Raw genomic sequence first — 18,763 nt, forward strand, 5'->3', positions numbered from 1 at the left:
TGGTTTTAATTTACATTTCTTTAATAACTAATGGTGTTGAGCATCTTTTTATGTCCTTATTTGCAAGCCATATCTTTTTTTTTGGTGAAATATTTCTTTAGATCTTTTGCTTGTTTTAAATTGCATGTTTGTTTTCTTATTATTAAGCTTTGAGAGTACTTTATTCCGGATATAAGGTCTTTCTATATGTATTATTTACAGTCATTTTTCTCCCACTCTGTGACTTGTTTTTTCCTTCTCTTAATAGTGTTTTTTAAAGAGCAGAAGTCTTTAATTTTGGAGTCTACTTATTAGTTAGCTTTTCTATGGATTATGCTTTAGATGTCCTATATAAGATATCTTTGCATGATAAATAACCAGAGTGCTTTAGAAGTTTTGTAGTTTTAGGTTTTACATTCAGATATGTGATGCCCTTGGATTTATATGTGGTGTGAGGTATGTCTCACAGTGTTGTTGTCATTTTTTGCATATGGATGTCCAGTAGTCCAAGTACATTTGTTAAAGTGACTCTTTTTCCTGTGTTGATTTCCCTCTGCACCTTCAAGAAAAATCAGTCAGCTGTATATGTGTGTGTGTATTTCTGAACTCTGTATTCTGTTCCATTGATCTATTTGTTTTTTTAATATAAATTTATTTTTTAAATTGGAGGCTAATTACTTTAAAATATTGTATTGGTTTTGCCATACATCAACATGAATTTATCTTTAAACTGTCATCATACTTTTGGCTTTATAATAATCTCGAAATTAGAGTATTATTTTCTGTCCACTTTTGTCTTATTTTTAAAAATGATTTTGGCTACCTAAGTTCTTTGCATTTCCATGTGAATTTCTATACAATGTCTGTTGGTATTTTTATTAAGCTTGTATTGAATCTGTAACACCTGTTTGCAGAGAATTACCACTTTAACAATATTGAGTCTTCTGACCTATGAACATGGTATATATCTCTCCATTCACTTAGGTCTTGAAAAATTTCTCATATCATTGTTTTGTAGTTTTCAGTATTTTACATCTTTTTGTTAGATTTACCCTTAGTTATTTCATATCTTTGATGTCATTACAAATAGTATTTAAAATTTTAAAGTTTTATTGTTTCAGTTTCTGATTGTTACTTGTATATGAAATGTAATTGCTTTTTGTATATTGGTCTTGTATTCTTTAAGCTTGTTAAACTCAGTTATTTTTATAGATTCCATTGAATTTTCTACATAGACAATCATTCCATCTGCAAATAAAGAATGTTTTATGTCTTAATTTTCAGTATGGGTGCATTTTATTCATTTTCGCTTTATTGCACTGGCTGGAACTTCCAACGCAATATTGAATCAACGTTGTAATAGTAGATATCCTTCTCTTGTTTGTAAATTTAGAGGGAAAGCATCCAGTTCTTTTCTTTTTTTTTAATTTAAATTTATTTATTTTAATTGGAGGCTAATTACTTTACAATATTGTATTGATTTTGCCATAGATCAACATGAATCCACCATGGGTGTACATGTGTTCCCAATCCTGAACCCCCCTCCCACCTCCCTCCCCATACCATCCCTCTGGGTCATCCCAGTGCACCAGCCCCAAGCATCCTGTATCCTGCATCAAACCTAGACTGGCGATTCATTTCTTATATGGTATTATACATGTTTCAATGCCATCCTCCCAAATCATCCCACCCTCTCCCTCTCCCACAGAGTCCGAAAGACTGTTCTATACATCTGTGTCTCTTTTGCTGTCTCGCATACAGGGTTATCATTACCATCTTTCTCAATTCCATATATATGCGTTAGTATACTGTATTGGTGTTTTCCTTTCTGGCTTACTTCACTCTGCATAATAGGCTCCAGTTTCATCCACCTCATTAGAGCTGATTCAAATGTATTCTTTTTAATGGCTGAGTAATACTCCATTGTGTATATGTACCACAGCTTTCTTATCCATTCATCTGCTGATGGACATCTACGTTGCTTCCATGTCCTGGCTATTATAAACAGTGCTGCAATGAACATTGGGGTACACGGGTCTCTTTCAAATCTGGTTTCCTCAGTGTGTATGCCCAGTGGTGGGCTTGCTGGGTCATAAGGCAGTTCTATTTCCAGTTTTTGAAGGAATCTCCACACTGTTCTCCATAGTGGCTGTACTAGTTGGCATTCCCACCAACAGTGTAAGAGGGTTCCCTTTTCCCCACACCCTCTCCAGCATTTATTGCTTGTAGATTTTTGGATCGCAGCCATTCTGACTGGCATGAAATGGTACCTCATTGTGGTTTTGATTTGTATTTCTCTGATAATGAGTGATGTTGAGCATCTTTTCATGTGTTGTTAGCCATCTGTATGTCTTCTTTGGAGAAATGTCTGTTTAGTTCTTTGACCCATTTTTTGATTGGGTCATTTATTTTTCTGGAATTGAGCTGCATGAGTTGCTTGTATATTTTTGAGGTTAGTTCTTTGTCAGTTGCTTCATTTGCTATTATTTTCTCCCATTCTGAAGGCTGTCTTTTCACCTTGCTTATAGTTTCCTTTGTTGTGCAGAAGCTTTTAATTTTAATTAGGTCCCATTTGTTTATTTTTGCTTTTATTTCCAATATTCTGGAATATAGGATCCTGCTGTGATTTATGTCAGAGAGTGTTTTGCCTACGTTCTCCTCTAGGAATTTTATAGTTTCTGGTCTTAACGTTTACATCTTTAATCCATTTTGAGTTTATTTTTGTGTATGGTGTTAGAAAGTGTTCTAGTTTCATTCTTTTACAAGTGGTTGACCAGTTTTCCCAGCACCACTTGTTAAAGAGATTGTCTTTAATCCATTGTATATTCTTGCCTCCTTTGTCGAAGATAAGGTGTCCATAGGTGCGTGGATTTATCTCTGGGCTTTCTATTTTGTTCCATTGGTCTATATTTCTGTCTTTGTGCCAGTACCATACTTTCTTGATGACTGGCTTTGTAGTAGAGCCTGAAGTCAGGCAGGTTGATTCTTCCAGTTCCATTCTTCTTTCTCAAGATTGCTTTGGCTAGTTGAGGTTTTTTGTATTTCCATACAAATTGTGAAATTATTTGTTCTAGCTCTGTGAAAAATACCGTTGGTAGCTTGATAGGGATTGTATTGAATCTATAGATTGCTTTGGGTAGTATACTCATTTTCACTATATTGATTCTTCCAATCCATGAACATGGTATATTTCTTCATCTATTAGTGTCCTCTTTGATTTCTTTCACCAGTGTTTTATAGTTTTCTATATATAAGTCTTTAGTTTCTTTAGGTAGATATATTCCTAAGTATTTTATTCTTTTCGTTGCAATGGTGAATGGAATTGTTTCCTTAATTTCTTTTTCTATTTTCTCATTATTAGTGTATAGGAATGCAAGGGATTTCTGTGTGTTGATTTTATATCATGCAACTTGACTATATTCATTGATTAGCTCTAGTAATTTTCTGGTGGAGTCTTTAGGGTTTTCTATGTAGAGGATCATGTCATCTGCAAACAGTGAGAGTTTTACTTCTTCTTTTCCAATTTGGATTCCTTTTATTTCTTTTTCTGCTCTGATTGCTGTGGCCAAAACTTGAACTATGATGAATAGTAGTGGTGAGAGTGGGCACCCTTGTCTTGTTCCTGACTTTAGGGGAAATGCTTTCAATTTTTCACCATTGAGGATAATGTTTGCTGTGGGTTTGTCATATATAGCTTTTATTATGTTGAGGTATGTTCCTTTTATTCCTGCTTTCTGGAGAGTTTTTATCATAAATGGATGTTAAATTTTGTCAAAGGCTTTCTCTGCATCTATTGAGATAATCATATGGTTTTTTTTTTTCAATTTGTTAATGTGGTGTATTATATTGATTTGTGGATATTGAGGAATCCTTGCATCCCTGAGATAAAGCCCGCTTGGTCATGGTGTATGATCTTTTTAATGTGTTGTTGGATTCTGATTGCTAGAATTTTGTTAAGCATTTTTGCATCTATGTTCATCAGTGATACTGGCCTGTAGTTTTCTTTTTTTGTGGCATCTTTGTCAGGTTTTGGTATTAGGGTGATGGTGGCCTCATAGAATGAGTTTGGAAGTCTGTTTGGCATGATACTAGCTGTAGATTTTTCATAGATATCCTTTTACCAAGTTGAAGAAGTTTCTTTCTATTCTTATTTTTCTAAATGATCATTTTTTAAGGAATGGATGTTGGATTTTGTCACATGTGTTTTCTGCATCTATTGATATGATCATACAGTTTTCCTTTTTTCACTTCAGAAATACAATGAATTACATTGATTTTGATTAAAATCAAATTTACATTGATTAAACAAGCATGCATTCCCAGGATAACCTTACATGGTCAAGGTGTGTCATATTGTTGGATTTGATTTGCTGACATCTTACAATTTTTGCATTTATGTTAAGGAGAGATTTTGGTCTGGAGGTTTCTTTCCTTCTTATGGTTTTTTGTCTGATTTTGGTGTCTGGATAATGCTGGCTCATGGAATTAGGTAGTTATAATTCCCTCCTTTTCAGTTTTCTAAAAGAATTTGCTTATAATTGGTATTATTTCTTCCTTAAATATTTGTTAGAATTTTCCAAAGAAACTTTCTAGACCTAGAGTTCTTTGACGGGTGATTTTAACTAAAAATTCTATTTCTTTGAAAATACAGGGCTCACTTTTTGAATGAGCTTTGGTAGCTTGTGTCTTTCAGAATAATTATTCATTTTATTTAAATTATCAAACGTATTGCCAGGTATTTTTAAATAGCAGTGATATCTGTAGTGGTGTCACCTCTCTCATTTAAAGGGTTATATTTTTTAAAAATTTGAGTATCAAGACAAAAACCTTATATGCTTACCATGAAGTTCCCGTTTCTAGTATCAAAATATTCCTTTCTGTGTATAGATCTATATTCTAATCAGGTATCCTATTCCTTCTGCTTAAAAGACATCGTTTTACACCTTGTAGTTTGGGTGGGCTCATAATGAATTCCTTTAGCTTCTGTATGAACCAAAATGACTTTGTTTCTCTTTTATTTTTGAAAGATATGTTCTATGAACATAGAATTCTAGATTACAAATTTTTTTTTCTTTCAGTACTTTAAACATGCTGCTCCACTTTTCTTCTCAGTTGCATCATCTCACTTTAAATTTTTCCTTTTTTTACTAGTTTTGGACAATTTGGTCATAGTATGCATTGGTGTAGTTTTCATGTTTCTTGTGCTTTAGGGTTTGTTTCTTTGTTTTTTTTTTTTTTTAGCTTTTTGGATATATTTATAGCTTTATTCAAATTTGGAAGTTTCTGCCACTATTTTTTAAAAAATAATTTTTTTGATTTTCCATGTCTTTCTTCTCCAGTTACTGGATCTATTAGGTGGCTTAAAGTTGTCCTAGAGTGCAAATGATGATCTGTCCTGATGATCTGGTTTGTTTGTTTTTTTCTTTTCACTCCTTTCTTCCTGAGTTTCATTTTGGACAGTCTCAATTTCTATGCCTACAAGTTTCCCAATATTCTTCTTCCAACACTTCTAATATGGTGATAATCCTATCCAGTGTACTTTTTAATTTTATGTATTGTAATTTACATCTCTGGAAACTTTTTTTGGGTCATTTTTATATCTTTCCTGTTCATACTTAAATTTTTGAACATATGAAATACAGGTTATACACTTAATGGCCTTGTCTGCTAATTCTAACATCTATGTCAGATCAGGATCAGTCATTATTTTTTTCTCTGAAACTTGCATTTTCCTACCTCTTTGATAATTCTTTGTCAGCTGTCATAATTCATGTCAGCTGAATTTTACTTTGTTGGATGATGGATATTTTTGTCTTTCTATAAATATTTTTGAGCTTTGTTCTTAATACACAGCTAGAACACTTAGAAATAGTTTGATCTTTTTCGGTCTCTCTCTAAGATATGTTTTGTAAAACCAAAGAAATGCTTGGTATAGGGTCAGTTATTCCCCCTTACTAAAGCAGGATTCTTCTTCATACTCTACCCAGTGTCCCACGATTTAGGAGATTTTCCAGTCTGACTGGGAAGAGCAGGTGATATACCTGTTCTTCCATGAGTGTTGGGCACTTTGGATCTTTCCCGGCCTCAGGTAGTTTCCTCCATGGTATGTACTGATAGGTGCACAAGTGAATACCTGATAAGGACCCTCTTCATTCCTTTCTTTCCTTCTCTCTCCAGCTCTTTTCCTCATTACTCTGGACATTTCTGTCAATGTTCTCCTTTCCTGTAATGTGGGTGACAGAAAATAAATGTTTTCTCTCTTTCACAGATCAGTCTTTGTGACTTGAGTTTCACTGTTTTGAAATATTATTTCATGTATTTTGTCTGTGTCTTTATTCTTTCAGGAAGGAGGGAAAATCTGGCCTCTGTTATTCAGTCTTGGCTGGAAGTAGAAGTCATGCCCTTTTATTTTACCTAGTTTTCTACTTTAAAAACATTTAAAATTTTCAGTGGAAAAATTCATCAGTCTCTACCTTAATGGCTTTGTCTTTGGCATCATACTTAGAAACATGGCAGTGTTTGAAGTGCGCAAAAAATATTTACCTGTATTTTTCCAAAGACTTTGTCTTATTTATATATACATTTGTATAGCTTATTAATATGGAACCCACATTCTAGATAATTTGGGAAATATTTAAAATGGAAGGAAAAACAACTCTAATTACATCACCAAAACAAAAGAAATATACATATTAACATATTTCCTGTCATGCATTTTTCTGTGCCTTTGTTTTTAGCTGTAATCCTAGCGTGTCGGTCATTTGGTGTGTTCATCCAGTATGTTATATCATCAGTATTTACCATGCTGCTGCATAATCTTCAAAATTGCATTTTAATGACTGAGTTTATGTTTCATCAAATGATTATATTGTAGTTATACTTCCTTTACCTACATTGTTAAACATTTTAGTTATTCTTAAACAGAACCTAAAATATAATTATCAGGCAGGACGTATTTAGGGAAACTCAGCTTTGCCTACTTGCACATTTCCCTGACACTACGAGGGCAGGGAGGCAGGTACAATTCACTCTCAATGTGTCACATTACTCACTCTCCAAGCCCACACCTGAGGAGTCAGTAAAATCCTGTGTCTGTGAGAAAGGAGTAAAACTTTTAATTTCTAATAGTTCAGCCCATTTCTTATTACTCATATAGGTATAAATAAAAAGACTTTTTTTTTTAAAAAAAAAAGCTTGTAATTTATGTTTTTGTACATTTTAACATGGCATCTCAGTTATTTCCTAATTCTCACTTGTCTTGGTTAATTTTAGGACAGCTGTTATTCAAGTCAACAACATCATAATGCAGAGTTCATTTTCAATACCACCGAAAGATCAAGGTAAGATAAACCATGCCAGGGAAAATGGTAATGTGTATGTTGTAAGGAGTTTTAATTGATACATTTAATGTCACTGCCTACTAACCAAAGGGGGACTTATTTCTGGAACTAAGAACAAGAATTCTAATTATATATGAAAGTTTATTTATTTTGGTAAATTACTTGAGTGTCTGTGGAACCATGGTTTATAAATGACACTTCTCTTTTACTGGAGACTGATTTCCTAAGGAAATCAGTCCTGAATATTCATTGGAAGGACTCATGTTGAAGTTGAAACTCCAATACTTTGGCCACCTGATGTGAAGAACTGACTCATTGGAAAAGATCCTGATGCTGGGAAAGATTGAAAGCAGGAGGAGAAGGGGACAACAGAGGATGAGATGGTTGGATGGCATCACCGACTCAATGGACATGAGTTTGATGAGTTTAGGAGTTGGTGATGGATAGGGAAGCCTGGCGTGCTGCAGTCCATGGGGTTGCAAAGGTTTGGACATTATTGAGCAGCTGAACTGAACTGAACCCCTTTACTGAGAGCAGGGTCATCTCATTCCACACAAAATTCACAGAGCCCAGGCCATCAGCCAGAAGGTGTTAGTGAATGTTAAATGAGGTTGCATAGTATTGGCTTTAAAAAAAACTTTAGTATTTGTAAAAAGTATTTTAAAAATATTTATTTATTTTTGGCTGCACTGGGTCTTTGTTGCTATGTGTGGGCTTTGTCTAGTTGCAGCAAGTGGAGGCTACCCTGTAGTTGTGGTGCACGAGCTTCTCATTGTGGTAGCTTCTCTTGTTGTGGAGCATGGCCTCTAGGGCAAGGGCTCAGTAGTTGTTACCCACAGGCTTAGTTGCTCTGTAGTGTGTGTGATCTTCCCAGACCAGGGATCTAACTCATGTCCCCTACATTGACAGGTGGATTCTTAACCATTGGACCACCAGGGAAGCCCCAGAGTATTGGCTTTACCAAAGCAGAATGACCTGTGTTCTAGTGAGAAAGATGTATACAAGTATATATACATATATATTCATGCACACATGTGCACACACAACATACATATACAGAGAGGGTATTTTCTAATTCATTTTTGACCTAGTTTTTCCTATATACCCATTTTAAAAAAGAAACATAAAAGAAACAAATTCCCCTCCATATGATTTTTTAAAATGAAAATCGTGAGTGATTTCTTAACAAGAGCTCCTGGACCTTTTAGAAAAGCAGTTTATGGGTACAGATAATCATTTTTGAGTAAAGAGTAATTTAATTTTCCTCAGCATGCGGAACAAACAAAGCCTAACCTTTAAGAGGAATTCCAAGTCTTTCCCTGGACAGAAGAGAAGTTCTGATATGTGTGCTAGAAAAAAAACTGCCTTTAAATGATTCAGAATTGGGCTTTGCTTGTGGAAGATGTGGGCTTCCCTGGTGGCTCAGTGGTAAAGAATCTACCATGCAGGAGGTGCGGGTTTGATTTCTGGGTCAGGAATATCCCCTAGAGAAGGAAGTGGCAACCCACTCCAGTATTCTTGCCTGGGAAATCCCATGGATGAGAAGCCTGGCCGGCTGTAGTCCATGGAGTCACAAAGAGTCAGACATGACTGAAGCAACTACACAGCAACAACAGTGGAAGGTGTAACTGTTAGTGCATGGAAGGAATTTGCTTTAAAGACTCCTTAACTGGAGAAAACATTCTCTGCCAAAGTGAAAGGTAGTGTCATAGCTATAAAGAGCGTGATGTTTGAAAATCATGTCTGCCCCTGAATTGCATAACCTCGGGTACATCACTTGACCTTAACTTTCTCATCTATAAATCTATAAAATGAAGATAGTAAGTCCTACCCTCTAGGTGATGTGGAGATGAAAGGAGATAATATATGTAAATCACCCCAGACATTGCTCGCTGTAGAGCAGGCCTTTATGATATGATGGTGGCTCTTATTCTTAATGGTGGTTATTAATATCCAAGCACCCTCCACCTGTAGAGTCTGATGCAGTGAGATGGGCAGAGCTCCCTCCTGCTTGGGGTGGGTGCCTTGTTGCCTTCAGAGGCCAAGTGTGACCCTGAATTAAATTTAATATATGAATGCTTAAAGCTATTTCAGGCTTCCCAGGGGGCTCAGCGATAAACAATCGGCCTGCAGTGCAGGAGCTACAGAAGATGCAGGTTCGATACCTGGGTCAGGAAGATCACCTTGAGAAGGGCATGGCAACCCACTCCAGTATTCTTGCCTGGAAAATCCCATGGACAGAGGAGCCTGGTAGGCTACAGTCCATGGGGTTGCAAAAAATCGAACATGACTGAGCAACCTAGCACATATGCATGAAAAGCCATTTCAATCCAAAGTAGGCAGAAATTAGAATTTGTATCATGAGAAATTATATAATTAATTAATTAAAATAAATATAAATTAATTATATTGGTCAGAAAAAATAGTATCATACATATGAGGCCTAAGAATTGCCAAATTATTCTTGAATTTACTCATTTATCAAATGCTTTCTATATGTCCTAGATTGCTATTAATATTGTTTAACAAAGAAAAATTCCAGATTTTTTAATTATAGTTTTGTGTATATTTCTTTCATCGAATATAATTACTTATGGAACATGAGAAGTTTGCTGAGTATATGTCATTTATTAATTAAATGCTGAGTGATTTATGGCTGTCTATAAAGTATGGTACTTTGAATTTCAGACTTGTAAGCATATGTGGATGCAAACACAACATGCACTAATGTATGAAATTCAAGTAAGACATCACAGCAGAGTTGTGGGGCTTAAGAAAACCCATGGCATCATTTACTATCTTCTAACAAAATTTCTTACAATGGAAAGCAGATTTAATGATCACCAAGACAGTGCTTACCAGGAACTATGCCAGATGCTATGAGGAATCCAAAGATAAATCAGACAGAAGACTGTGCTATTATAAAACACAAAATCCTAGTAGAACAGCAGACATGTATATAATCAAACAGAATAAAGCATGACAAATGCTGCACTAGACCTGAATATGCTATACCTGGAGAACAGTTGATTGAGCCAGAAGTTTGAAGCTGGTCAGGAAACATGACCAGATGTGGCATTTGCTCAGGACATGTGCACAAGTGTAGAAGACACAGAATGGGGGTTAGGGGGTCAAGGGACATGGATTAAAGCTGGGGAAGAACTAGATGAAACTCATTACAAATTCCAGTGCCTTCTATTTAAATGTTCCCTGATTTTGGATAAAGAATTTTAACATTGTAATATCACTCAGATAGTTTGTACTATGTTGAAAGCTTTCCCCTATTATAATAGTGTTGATATTATTCCTTTCTGTGTGAAAATATTATTTACAGGATCTCCAGAAGTTCATCAAATGTATTTTGTTACAATTTTCTATCTTCTCATATTTTCAGGATTTGGAGATTCATGGTTTTCCCAAAGCCTTCTTTTTGTGTTTGACATTTTCAAATGAGGAACTAATAATGTAAGAACATGTATTTTGTGTTGGAAAACAGCAAACTGTAGCAAGTGATTAACCATGTTTCTGGGGTGGGGTGGAGGAAAATTACATGCTAAGGCCAGCTACATTTGGTAACCTATACTGTAACTTTGTTGAAGGAAAACACCACTGGGATTGAAAATGCAAATGGATTTGTTAGTGATACAAGGAAACATACAAATGAGCAGCCTTGCCAAATGGTCCTTTTAGAGGGACAGTTTATGTTTTTTATGTGCCTGGAAGATGTTGACTGTGGTTTGCCAATTAAACATGAGTGTTAAGTCCCCATACAGTTAATTAAAACAAATCCCATTCTTCACTGGTCAGGAAAGAGTCTTAGGTCTAGGGGAGGGCTGTTTTGTTGGAGTCATTCAGAACTCTGAAGACTTTTGCCAGTTTCACCATTCAGTCTTGCTGTTTCATAGGCAAGACGATTGTGAGTAGAAAGGTCTTACAGAAATCTTCTAACACTTTTCTCAGCTCTGTCATAACATTTATATTGTTTAAACATAGTTATCAAATTGTGTGTGCTGTTTTTATTCAGTAAGAGTAAGAATAAATGGAGCTGAGAAAATGGCAGATGCTTTGAGGCAAGATGTAGTAGGTCTTAATGACCCCCTTTGGAAACATTGCAGTTAGCTGAACATGCTCTGTACAACTCCTACTAATTTTCGAAACCTGTGCATTATTTAACTGTGAAGCCATAACCATTACTGTCTATCATGTGAATTCAGATTTAAAACGGGTAAAAAATAAAAAAATTTAAAAAACCCTGGATTTTCTGATTCAATAAACTACTATAAAAAATAATCATATCACAGCCTAAAAATATATTCTTATGTCTTATAGACATAAAAATATGTACTTACATCTCACAGAAGTAAATGTTTTGGTATTAGTGAATATAGCATTTCAACTAAAGGAATATTTGGGATAACTAGTTAATGATATATATATATATTTATTTTTTAAGTTTAGGAAAATAATCTTACTTGTTTTAGACTCTTAATATCAGGGGTATGTGTGTGTTCAGTTGCTCAGTTAGGTCCTTTATAAACTTCTTCATGAATTTTCTGTCTTTGGTGAGCTTTAAAGCATCCTGGCATATAGTGGTTTCTCAAATGTATATTAAATTTTGTTTAAAAGTGCTTTAAACTCTCATTTTTTCAAAACAATCTTATTGCCTGTATGCTATGAAAACATTGTAATCTGTTTTTTAGTGAAATACCAAGCTGAAGTTCTCAAGTCTATGTGTTTAGTTAACAAATATTTTATTGCCTTTGCAGAGGCAAGGAGCAAAGAGGGAACAGAAAACCAAAGTAAGGTCCACTCTCTTATAGCTCAGATTCAGTGAATAAAACTGGGCTGTCTTTCCAAGCATTTTACTGTTTATGAGGATTCAAAGCCTTTGACTATGTGGATCACAATAAACTGTGGAAAATTCTGAAAGAGATGGGAATACCAGACCACCTGACCTGCCTCTTGAGAAACCTGTATGCAGGTCAGGAAGCAACAGTTAGAACTGGACGTGGAACAACAGACTGGTTCCAAATAGGAAAAGGAGTTCGTCAAGGCTGTATATTGTCACCCTGCTTATTTAACTTCTATGCAGAGTACATCATGGGAAATGCTGGGCTGGATCAAGCACAAGCTGGAATCAAGATTACCGGGAGAAATATCAATAACCTCAGATATGCAGATGACACCACCCTTATGGCAGAAAGTGAAGAGGAACTAAAAAGCCTCTGGATGAAATTGAAAGAGGAGAGTGAAAAAGTTGGCTTAAAGCTTCACATTCAGAAGACTAAGATCATGGCATCTGGTCCCATCACTTCATGGGAAATAGATGGGGAAACAGTGGAAACGGTGTCAGACTTTATTTTTGGGGGCTCCAAAATCACTGCAGATGGTGATTGCAGCCATGAAATTAACAGACGCTTACTCCTTGGAAGAAAAATTATGACCAACCTATATAGCATATTGAAAAGCAGAGACATTACTTTGCCAACAAAAGTCCGTCTAGTCAAGACTATGGTTTTTCCAGTAGTCATGTATGGTTGTGAGAGTTGGACTGTGAAGAAGGCTTAGCACCGAAGAATTGATGCTTTTGAACTGTGGTGTTGGAGAAGACTCTTGAGAGTCCCTTGGACTGCAAGAAGATCCAACCAGTCCATCCTAAAGGAGATCAGTCCTGGGTATTCATTGGAAGGACTGATACTGAAGCTGAAACTCCAGTACTTTGGCCACCTCATGCGAAGAGTTGACTCATTAGAAAAGACTGATGCTGGGAGGGATTGAGGGCAGGAAGAGAAGGGGACAACAGAGGATGAGATGGCTGGATGGCATTACCGACTCAATGGACATGAGCTTGGGTGAACTCGGGGAGTTGGTGATGGACAGGGAGGCCTGGCGTGCTGCGATTCATGAGGTCTCAAAGAGTCGGACATGTCGGAGCGACTGAACTGAACCTGAATATGGTTTGTTGTCTCGTTGTCTAATCACAGTTTGATTCTTCAAACATAGTATTGGGGCTGTTTCCTAAGCTCCTCTCCTGTTTTTTCTTCTCTCCCCTCTCTTCTTAGTCTGGGGAAAGAACACCAAGCTAAGAACTGAACTCTGGTTCTTCTGCCCTGTTTTTCTGGGCTCTTTGCTGTGCTATGCTATGCTCACTCAGTTGCATCTTACTCTTTGCGACCCCATGGACTGTAGCCTTCCAGGCTCTTCTGCCTGTGGAATTTTCCAGGGATCAAACCCACATCTCTTGCATCAGCAGGTGAATTCTTTACCACTGTGCCACCTGGGAAGCCTCTGGGCTCTTTTAATCTTGGCTATATCAGTGAGCCTCAGTTCATTTTTCTTTCAAATGGGGATAATAATTCTTGCTCTGAAATAGTCAAATGAGATAAGATACCATTGATACTGTTGATTCTCATCATTCAGTAGTTCTCGTCATCAACAGTAGTTACATTGTGTAAGGTCACAGGAACACTGAATTAACTAATGCTATACCATGGCTCCCAGGGGAAATGCAGGTTAGGTTCCTGTGAGTCTCTGGTCACCATACAACATTTTCTCAGCTATCAGTATAGAACCTGCTTTTATGTATGTTTCTGTCCAAAGACACCTCACTGAATAGATCTTGTTAATTCCTTGATATGAATTGACCTCACAGAGACAGCATTATAACTCATGCCTGAACAACACTTATCTGACACGCGTGTTTTCTCCATTAGGTGCATCAGACTCTTCTAATCCATAGGGACACCAGACAGCATATCAGCACTATTCTCAAAAACTGTTTTAGACAGTGAAATCACTAACAATGGGGAAAAATACCCAAAAAATGTGGTACTAAGTAGACTGCAAAAAGAACACTTGTTTATACCATGGGAGCTGAGGCAAGGCAAAGTGTCCACCACCCCTGGGAATGTGACTCAGATTTGGAGATTATAAATAAATTTTAGCAAGCAGGTAAATTCACAAATAACAGAATCTGCAAATGAGGATCCACCTTTTGTAAACTCTTAGAGCACAATATAAATCTCAGAATAAGCTGCAGAATAAAACTTCTTTTGGAACTCACATATAATAACTTTGTGCAGTGTTGATATTATCAGTGTGAAGTTAGTCGAGTAATAATATGTTATTTGAGAGCAGCTACAAGTTTTTAGCCCAGTAAAGCTACAAAAACAACTCTTACTGTGAACTCTGTCTCTTCAGTGCTCACATTTAATGCACAGTAGCGATGAGAACCACTGTAATTTGATGCTTTGTGTTTAGTGGTTAACGTGGCTTTGTGACCTCATTATGGGGACGGGGAGGGAACATTCCCTATGTTTTACCAAAATATTATGTTTCTAAATATGTGACATTCATATGGAAGTATTTTGATCTTAACTAGCAGTGTAAACGCTGTTCTTGGCCTTTTGGTACCATTTTCTGTTGCAGACCAAGTACAAATTGACATTTTCAAGCTGGTTTTGGTTAACTCCTTAATGTTGCAAATTGGAACTTTCCAATGTAATAACTTCTGCAAAATACCGCTGTGAGTATTAGTATGTTATGCTGTTGACAGAAGTACAAATGGAAAACACACACATACCTATGGAAGTTTCCTCGTAGGACAAAATGGAAATGACTTGGGTGGCCTAAGCCTTATCAGACAGACCTCATACTGGGAGTTATTCTCCTAGGTGAGATAAAATACTAGAGTCAGGAATATTCTTCTTAGTAAATTTGGATTAGGACCATTTTCATCATTGGAAATCGCCAGACTTCCTGTGCTTCAAACACAGACTACCATCAGATTATCCGCTCAGGCCTGGATCACTTGGCAGCGGAGTCTTTCGGAAACTCCAATTAACCATGTAAATATATTTCATAGCATCACCTCTCACTTTGTCAGGACCCCCGCTGCCTTTCTATCATTAACATAAATGCAGGTGCAAATAGCATTTATGTACTTTGATAGGAAGCAGTTGGAAACATCTCACCGTGGGACCCAACACTTTGAGATTGTGTACATCTGTTCCAATAATGTATGCAGCCCCAGCGACATGAACACAAGGATGTGAACATCTGCCCTCGAGACCATTTGCCATATAGCAGATGCTAATGTCTTTATTTATGCAGATGGCTGGCGTGATGAGCCGGGCAGGGATAAAAGGGAAGAAGTTTGACAGCAGTATTTTGATGTTATGAAGCCAGGAATATAGGTTAGGCATTTTATGTTTGTAAAAATCTACTACTAGTAAATGGGGAAAAAGTGGAAACAGTGACAGATTTTATTTTCTTGGGCTCCAAAATCATTGTGGATGGTGACTGCAGTCATGAAATTAAAAGATGCTTGCTCTTTGGAAGAAAAACTATGACAAACCTAGACAGTATATTAAAAAACAAAAAGACATACTTTACTGACAAAGGTCCATACTGTCAAAGCTATGGTTTTCCCAATAGTCATGTACGGATATGAGAGTTGGACCATAAAGAAGGCTGAGCACCAGAGAATTGATGCTTTTGAACTGTGGTGCTGGAGAAGACTCCTAAGAGTCCCTTGGACAGTAGGGAGATCAAATCAGTCAATCCTAAAGGAAATCAACCCTGAATATTCATTGGAAGGACTGATGTTGAAGCCGAAGCTCCAATACTGTAGCCTCCTGATGCAAAGAGCCAACTCATTGGAAAAGACTCTGATGCTGGGAAAGATTGAAGGCAGGAGAAGAACGGGGCGACAGAGGATGAGATGGTTGGATGGCATCACAGACTCAATGGACATGAGTTTGAGCAAACTCGGAGAGATGGTGATGGACAGGGAGGCCTGGCATGCTGCAGTCTGTGGGGTTGCAAAGAGTCAGACATGGCTGAGTGACTAAACAACTACTACTAATAGGAACAGAAATTCATAAATCTTGTCATGCTTTGAGTAAACATATTGTTGTTTCTTTAAATTAATTGACATCAAAACCCTAAAAAATTTTATAGAAATTCCAGCATCTAACTTAAATCAGAAGTGGCAATTAATGATTATTTTTGTCCTGATAAAGTAATTTTAAATGGTTTTAAATGCCTTTTGCTAAGAGTGCTGAAAAAATAGTGCTCTTGAAAAAAAAAAGATTACAGTACTACTAAGAATCTTGTGATGATAGTTCTTAAAATTGGAGAAAAAAATCAAAATGTCATTAGTTTAAATATATTCAATTGGCCAAAAAGTTCATTTGGGTTTTTCCATAAGAGGTTACAGAAGAACCCAAACAATCTTTTTGGCCAACCCAATAATTTATAAGATATTTCATGAATATAAATTCAAAATGAATAGAATAAATTTTGAAGTATTACATATTTTTAATACTTTGGTCAATCAAAAATTTATTTAAGCTGTATTCTAATATTTCCAATTAATGACATTTAACTGTAATTTATATTTTTATTAAGATAAATTACCAAAAAGTTTATTTTTACAACTCTCTCCTAAGGATCTGCTTTATAGATTCTCACAGAGGAAAAAGGTGAAGGAAAAACCGATCAACCAAAAATGAGATATTTCCAGATTTTATTTTCTATTCTCATTCACATACACACAAAAAAAGTCACAGAATCTTCAAAGATCTGTAATATCAGATTTTATCTAGTTAGCAGTTCTCAAATATTTTAATTTCAGGCCCCTTTACACTCTTAAAAACTACTGAGTATTTGTTTATCTCAGTTGTATCAATTGGGATTTACTATATTTGAGATTATAAACTGAAAAAATATGTATTTGTGGATTCATTTTCAAATAACAATAATCTGGGCTTCCCTGGTGGTCCAGTGATTGAGTCCGCCTTGCGACGCAGGGGACACCGGTTTGATCCTTGATCTGGGAAGATCCCACGTGCCATGGAGCAGCTAAGCCCACGCACTGCAACAGCTGACCCTGTGCTTTGGAGCCTGAGAGCTGAAGCTACTGAAGCCTGCGTGTGTAGAGCCTGTGCTCCTCAACAAGAGAAGCCTCTGAAGTGAGAAGCTCCCGCTCACCACAACTAGACAAAACCCTCAAGCAGCAGCGAAGACCCAGCACAGCCAAAAATAACTAACAATAATATAGCAACAGTAATCTCACTACAGCTTAACATATTTTGTGTAATTGGCTGTATTTTCCAAAGCAAAAGAATTAGAAGACTTATCACTGATTTACATTTTTTGCAAATCTTTAAAGTCTGGCTTCATTGAAAATCTTAAGAGTCTCTGACTCTTTTCTGGTCCTCTAGCCAATATGTTGTGATATATTGTTTATATTGGAGTGTTTGAAGAAAATCTAGCTTACAGTAACTGGAAAGCGGGTATTTTAATGGCCTTCTCAGATAATTGTGGATATTTTTCTTTGCTACTACACCAAAACATGTCAGGTAACTATAACCGAGCTTAAACAAGTCAAGTAAAGGTAACGGCTTACAGTGTAGCTATAATGTGAAATTGAAACTGTATTGTATTGTATTCTTGTATTCTATTACATTTTGGTCTGTCTTACACTTGAATGTTTTGTTCATTCATGCAATGTCTATTAGAGAGCATCAGAACTTCCCTGGTGGTCAAGTGGTGAAGAATCTGCCTTGCACTGTCAGGGGGCACCGGTTCGATCCCTGGTCCAGGAAGATTCCACATGCCAAGGGTCAACTAAGCCCATGCACCACACCTACTGAGCCTGAGCTCTAGAGCCTGCAACTCGCAACTACTAAAGCCCTTGTACCTACAGCGTGTGCTCAGCAACAAGAGAAACCACCATGATAAGCCTGTGCTTCACAACTTGAGAGTAGCCCCCACTTGCCGCAACTAAAGAAAGCCCTCACAGCAGCGAAGAACCAACACAGTCAAATAAATAAAATTAGAAAAAGAAAACATTAGTTCACTGAATTATGCAGGTCTTCTATATATGCCATTTTATACAGTTTTTTGGAAATCTTATTTGTTAAAATAAACACCAGTCTTGTCTAGAGAAGGCAATGGCAACCCACTCCAGTACTCTTGCTTGGAAAATCTCATGGACGGAGGAGCCTGGTAGGCTGCAGTCCATGGGGTCACTAAGAGTCGGACACAACTGAGTGACTTCACTTTCACTTTTCACTTTCACGCATTGAAGAAGGAAATGGCAACCCACTCCAGTGTCCTTGCCTGGAGAATCCCAGGGACGGGGGAGCCTAGTGGGCTGCTATCTTTGGAGTCGCGCAGAGTCGGACACGACTGAAGCGACTTAGCAGCAGCAGCAGTCTCATCTAAAAACTTACTAAGTATAGAAAAGCTTCAGGCTCTTGGGGATGGCTTCAAGTTTTCCAAAATTCTAATGCTGCCCAAAAGAATAATTTTTATCCTTGCCCATGAGTACAGCCAGATGTTTTCTCTTGTAATGACAAGCTTCACTCGTCCACTTTTGAGAAAATGTCTGCCCAGTACCCAGCACTGAACATGATCTCTCAACATATGTCTGTCAG

The 18,763-nt window shown here is 36.8% G+C and overlaps 1 protein-coding gene across 9 annotated transcripts in view; it reads left to right on the plus strand.

The window, feature by feature from the left end:
* Nucleotides 1–18,763, plus strand: part of ZNF438 (zinc finger protein 438) — a 194,028-nt gene that overhangs the window by 152,919 nt on the left and 22,346 nt on the right. For all 9 annotated transcript variants that reach the window (XM_005688005.3, XM_013968540.2, XM_013968542.2 and 6 more), the window contains one exon: nucleotides 7,252–7,319. In XM_005688005.3, coding sequence (XP_005688062.2) covers nucleotides 7,283–7,319 — 37 coding nt within the window. In that variant the 5' untranslated portion in view covers nucleotides 7,252–7,282. The remainder of the gene's footprint in view (nucleotides 1–7,251; nucleotides 7,320–18,763) is intronic.

This window comes from Capra hircus, chromosome 13 (assembly GCF_001704415.2).
Source record: "Capra hircus breed San Clemente chromosome 13, ASM170441v1, whole genome shotgun sequence".
NCBI lineage: Eukaryota > Metazoa > Chordata > Mammalia > Artiodactyla > Bovidae > Capra > Capra hircus.